Raw genomic sequence first — 6,000 nt, 5'->3', positions numbered from 1 at the left:
TAATTTAGGTTATGTAAAATAAGTTTGTGCAAAATAACTTGGGGTTACTGTGTTAAATTAGATTGTGTAAAAGAACTCGGGGTTACAGTGCCGGGTAAGTTAGATTTTGCAGAATAACTTGGGGTGGGGGTGGGGGTTACAGTGTGCATAATAAGTTATCTGTGTAAAGTAACTCGGGGTGACAGTGCCGGGTAAGTTAGATTTTGCAGAATAACTTGGGGTGGGGGTTACAGTGTGCATAATAAGTTATCTGTGTAAAGTAACTCGGGGTGACAGTGCCGGGTAAGTTAGATTTTGCAGAATAACTTGGGGTGGGGGTTACAGTGTGCAGAATAAGTTATCTGTGTAAAGTAACTCGGGGTGACAGGGCCGGGTAAGTTATTTGTGTAAAGTACCAGTGTGTTCCAGAAAAGCAGTAGCAGTGTGTAAGGTGCTGTTTGCTGTGGGTTCTCTGCCCATTGCTCTGCCTTGCACTGGGGAAGCTGCAGCAGCAGAGGCGCAGTGCGGCTGCGCGGAACTGGACCGTTAGCTGTCGCCCAAAGGACGGAGAGAAAACAAACTGGAGAGAGGCAGGGAGGGAGTGTGTGTGTGTGGGGAGGGGGGAGAGAGAGTGGCAGGAGGAGAGGGAGGAATAGAAAGGGATAGGGGTAGTAGTGGGAGGAGAGAGAGAGGGAGAGCGTGAGAAAGGAGAGAAAGTTGGACGAGGATAAAGTAGGAGGAGTGGAGGGGGAGAGTGAGAGGAGGAGGGGAGGGAGAGTGTGAAGGGAGAGGGGGAGGTTGAGGGGAGTAGGAGGGAGCAGAGGGTGGGGGGAGAGGGGGAAAGAGGAGGTGGGTGGAGGGAGAGGGTGGTAGGGAGGGAGAAGAAGAGGAGGGAGGAAGGAGGCTGACAGTGTCGTCTGGCCCGCCCCCTCCACCCGCCCCCCCTTTCACTTCTGCTCAAAGGGTCAGCTTGAGCTGCAGCTGGTCACCATGGGTAACCGCGGGATGGAGGATTTGATCCCACTGGTTAACCGCCTTCAGGACGCCTTCTCCGCCATAGGCCAGAGTTGCCACCTGGACCTACCGCAGATCGCAGTGGTAGGCGGTCAGAGCGCCGGCAAGAGTTCGGTCCTGGAGAACTTCGTGGGCAGGTAAAAGTGGCAGGGTGATGGGGAACAGAGTCTGTTGCTTGTGGGATCTTGCTGTACACAATTTGACTGGCCCTGACTCAGTCTCACACCTATCTACAACTCAGTCGTACTGTAAATCATTTTTGGACGTCCTGAAAGATGCTGGACAAATGTATTCGGGGGGGAAAAATGGATTTTCCAGCACTTTTAACTGACTTCAAATCGACTACATTTATGCCCTGTTTATTTCCTTGAGATGTATTAACCCTCTAATTTGTGTCGTGAGCTGCTGCCAGCCTTCTAGACATGACTTCTTGCCATTTTAAACTTTCCTAATTGTAGGTTGATGTTTTATTTTTCATTCCATCTGTAATCCATGTTGTCTGTGGCTTTTTCTAAATATTTGGTTTGTAAATTGTTGTTCTTGATCAGTGTGTAATTGTACAAAAATCAAAGCTGGTTATGCTGATCTCTATACTAGTCAAATAATAAATAAACCAGTTTAGTAAAGCAGATTGTGTATGTTAACCTTTCAGCATCAACCGATGACTGGAACAGTAAATTATATTGCTAAGATTGTAATCCCTGGAGCTTGGGTTTTACTGAGATTGCAGAAGAGACTCATTAGGATAATACCGGGATTTTAATTATTAGGAGTGTAATTCTTTTCATTAGAGCAGAGAAGTTTGAGACTCTCTGATCATGTTCACAATTTATGGAGGTTTTTTGTAAGGTAAATAAAGTGAGACTATTTCCACTGGTCAATAAAGTAGTAACAAGATGGCATGAGATTGCCGAAAGAATGAAGGTAATGATTAGGGTTTTTATACAGGGGGTTATAATGGAAGAAAGTGTGCACAGCATGGTGGCACAGTGGTTAGCATTGCTGCTTCACGTCACCCAGGACTCCGGTTCAATTCTGGCCTTGGGTGACTGTGTGGAGTTTGCACATTCTCCCTTGTGTCTGCGTGGATGCTCCAGTTTCCTCCCATACTCCAAAGATGTGCAGGTTAGGTGGATTGGCCATGCTAAATTGCCCCTTAGTGTCCCAAGATATGTAGGTTAGGGGGATTAGCGAGGTAAACACATGGGGTTACAGGGATGAGGCTTGGATAAGATCCCCTTTCGGAGATTTGGTGCAGATTCGATGGGACGAATGGCCTCCTTCTGCGCTGTTGGGATTCTATGAGTGGGGGAAGAAGAATCTGTCATACCTCTTGAAAGGGAAATTGATAAGTATTTGGAGAAAAACATAAGTTGGTTTAGAGAAAGAGAAGATGACTAAGTGGTTAGCTTTTGGAGATCCAACGCAAAATCGGGATGGACCAAACGATCTCTGCATGTGCTATAAAATTCAATGATTTATGAGTGCTGTATCATAGATTATGATTCAAAATATAATTGCAACCACTGTTTAGACTGTCGAGTGCATTTTTCCTGCCAAAAGATGCAAAAGTGTTTTTAGTTTTCATTTTCATCCTTGTAGTTGTTTGCACGTAAATTGTTATTAAAAGAATAAAACATAGGTGAAGCCCAAGCTTAAGGGAATTCTCTCCATCTGTTCCATTCTATGCTCTCTGATCTTTCCAGAAACTGGCAGTGCTGCAGGGAGATATCAATGTACTAGTTGGAAGAGGACTAAATAGTTGAATTTAAATTGTTGTTCCTGAAATTGCATTTCTAATAGTGTCAATAGCAGTTGGGGGTGGGGTGGGGAGGTTGAATACGATCGTACAAACAGATTTGGAATTATTTCAGCAATTATTGTGCATCAAATACATCAAGTTAACACTACATTTTGTAATTATCTTTGCATTATTCCTGTTGCTGATTCCTTGCTCCACTATAGTTCCCTAGTTTACTTTAGCATATGAGATACTTGATGCGTATTTGCACATTGATTGCCTAGCTTTTTACTGTTAGAGAATTACTGTTGAAGTTTTATAACTGAGCTCGTGATGTCTGCCAAACAGCAATACATTATCCAACATTGCATAGGAATTGTTGATGTTATTTCACACACAAAATTAGTTACATTGCAGCCAGAGTACTAATAAAGCAATTTGGAGAATGTGTTAAGCCAGAATATTAATAAAACAATTTGGAGAATGTGTTCAACTTTCTATGTGCACTTTCCATGGCTGAGAGTATGAACTAATAGGGTCTTGTTTATGGATTCCATTTAGCACTTCGCCACACCACCAAAGCAGAGATTGGGAACTGTCCTCCATGTAGATTGTTAACTAATGTCCTGTGATTTAATGGTGTATTATTTTGGAGCTCAAATATGCACAAGCAGTGTTTAATGTTGATTAGTCACTGGATTTTTACGTTGTGCCTGAAATGTCATCTTTCATGTAGCAAAGCTTTGCACCAGCATAATTGTTTTTAATTCAGTCATGTTTTTCACGAAGCCAGGTTTCTATTCCAAAGAAATGTACTCAGAAACTATTTACCTCAACATTTTATGTTAGCTACAGCTGTGATAAAACACATGCTGGGAGAATGCACATTTTTGAAGGTGGTTATCCATTATTTATGCACAATGAAGAGCTGAGTTAAGAATGCCTGCAGTTTACAGATGACTGGATTTGAAGACAATCAGGGATGTTAGCTGATGATGTTGGATGTGTTTTCCATTTTGGCACTGGCAAGATTGAGTGCCGTGGTACAAGTTGGGTATGATTCAAGTTGGTGTTCTGGTGAACAGTCCTTCATTTGTTCATCTGATATTGAATGAGCAATATACTTAAATTTTGGAAGTAGAATGTGTTTATGGGCATATTTCAGGTTGAAATCCATACACTTAAAATCTGGGACATTTTTAACCTACCAGGGCAGTTGAATGCAAGTTTGGTTTACATTGCTTTATGCAGTTTCATGTTTCCTGGGTAGCACCATGGATGGGCATAAATTTTGTATTAATGCATTTATTAATATCATTGACCAGACAGATGCAAGGCTACATTAGTTAGGAACAGGGGTAGGCCAATCAGCCCATTAGACTTGTTCTATTATTCAATTAAACCGTGACTTGCACCTGACCATGGTGCGTTATACCATGAACCTCAATTTAATTTTCCTGCCATTGCTCCATTTTCTTAACAATCTGTATTTCTTAGTTTTGAAAGCTCCAATTGTTTTATCATCCACATCGGGGGTGACACGGTAGCACAGTGGTTAGCACTGCTGCTTCACAGCTCCAGGGACCTGGGTTCGATTCCCGGCTTGGGTCACTGTCTGTGTGGAGTTTGCACATTCTCCTTGTGTCTGCGTGGGTTTCCTCCGGGTGCTCCGGTTTCCTCCGACAGGCCAAAGATGTGCGGGTTAGGTTGATTGGCCATGATAAATTGCCCTTAGTGCCCTGAGATGCGTAGGTTAGAGAGATTAGTGGGTAAATATGTAGGGATATGGGGGTAGGGCCTGGGTGGGATTGTGGTCGGTACAGACTCGATGGGCCGAATGGCCTCTTTCTGTGCTGTAGGGTTTCTATGAGCTTCTTCTATGAGTCGTTTGGGGAAGAGAATTCCAGATTTCTTTTGACCTCGTGTGGGAAAAAATGCTTCCTGATATCACTTCAGAATGATTCAACTCCAATTTTTGTCACTTTGGATCCTCTTTTGATCCAACATTATAGATCGCCCTGAATTCCATGTGAACAACAACAGTCCCATACACGTTTGAACTATATGTGATCTTGCCCATGATACTTTGCAGCATTATAGCGTATCTTACACGACTACAGATACATCTGACATAATCATCTTTGTCCTTTTCCGCAGTTATTTAATCACAATGGTGTGGAATTTGTAGGGTTTTGATGTTGCACTGTCTGCATTTGCTGTCATTAACCCTGTTCAGGATGTAGTGCAAGCACAGATTAATGTGGAAGTTCTGAAGTTGCATTGTCATCATTCACTGCTCCACTATTTCCTGGTTTGCTGTCTGTAAGAATTATTTAATGTGATTGACTAGTTAGGCAACTTGATGACATCACTGGAATTTAACACTGGGAAACCCATTAACCAGTATTACAGTATTGCTGGAGAGATTGCTAGAATTCTCAACGCAGTGTTCTTCGAGGTCAGTGACAATCACTGTCGCTTTTCTGCTGCTGAAAATTACAGGCCAATGAAATAAGTGGTACAACATTTATTATAATGTGGAATAAACCAAGAGATTCATAGAATATTCTAGTACAATCTCCATTTAGGATAAACTGTAGCTACTGCTGATCTCAATGTGGGAAGAAGTCAAGTTCCCAGTGATCTATGGGATTTATATTAATGCGATTTGTGTGAACATGGTCGAGAGCTTCAAGTTTCCAGGTGTCCAGATCACCAACAACCTGTCCTGGTCCTTCCACGCCGACGCTATAGTTAAGAAAGCCCACTAACACTACTTTCTCAGGAGGCGAAGGAAATTCGGAATGTCCACTATGACTCTCACCAGCATTTACAGATGCACCATAAAAAGCATCTTTTCTGGATGTATCACAGCTCAGTATGGCTCCTGCTCTGACCAAGACCGCAAGAAACTACAAAGGGTTGTGCACAAAGTCCAGTCCATCGCGCAAATCAGCCTCCCATCCATTGACTCTGCCTACAATTCCCGCTGCCTCGGAAAAGCACCCAGCATAATCAAGGCTTCCATGCACCCCGGACATACTCTCTCCCACCTTCTTCGGGAAAAAGATACAAAAATCTGAGGTCATGTACCAGCCAACTCAAGAACAGCTTCTTCCCTGCTGCCACCAGACTTTTGAATGGACCTACCTTATATTAAGCTGATCTTTCTCAACACCCTAGCTATGACTGTAACAGTACATTCTGCACTCCCTCTCGTTTCCTTCTCCATGTACGGTGTGCTTTGTCTCTATAGTACGCAAAAA

The 6,000-nt window shown here is 43.0% G+C and overlaps 1 protein-coding gene across 4 annotated transcripts in view; it reads left to right on the top strand.

Annotated features, from left to right (window-relative positions):
* The first annotated feature begins 969 nt into the window (after positions 1 to 969).
* The window catches only part of dnm3a (dynamin 3a), a 258,801-nt gene continuing 253,770 nt past the window's right edge, over positions 970 to 6,000 (top strand). For all 4 annotated transcript variants that reach the window (XR_013498526.1, XM_078218075.1, XM_078218073.1 and 1 more), the window contains exon 1: positions 970 to 1,130. Coding sequence is in view for 3 of the 4 variants with exons in the window: in XM_078218075.1 (XP_078074201.1) it covers positions 970 to 1,130 (161 nt within the window). In the remaining variant the exon portion in view is untranslated. The remainder of the gene's footprint in view (positions 1,131 to 6,000) is intronic.

The sequence above is a fragment of the Mustelus asterias genome, chromosome 8, assembly GCF_964213995.1.
Source record: "Mustelus asterias chromosome 8, sMusAst1.hap1.1, whole genome shotgun sequence".
Taxonomy (NCBI): Eukaryota; Metazoa; Chordata; class Chondrichthyes; order Carcharhiniformes; family Triakidae; genus Mustelus; species Mustelus asterias.
This window is presented reverse-complemented; position numbering and strand designations above follow the sequence as displayed.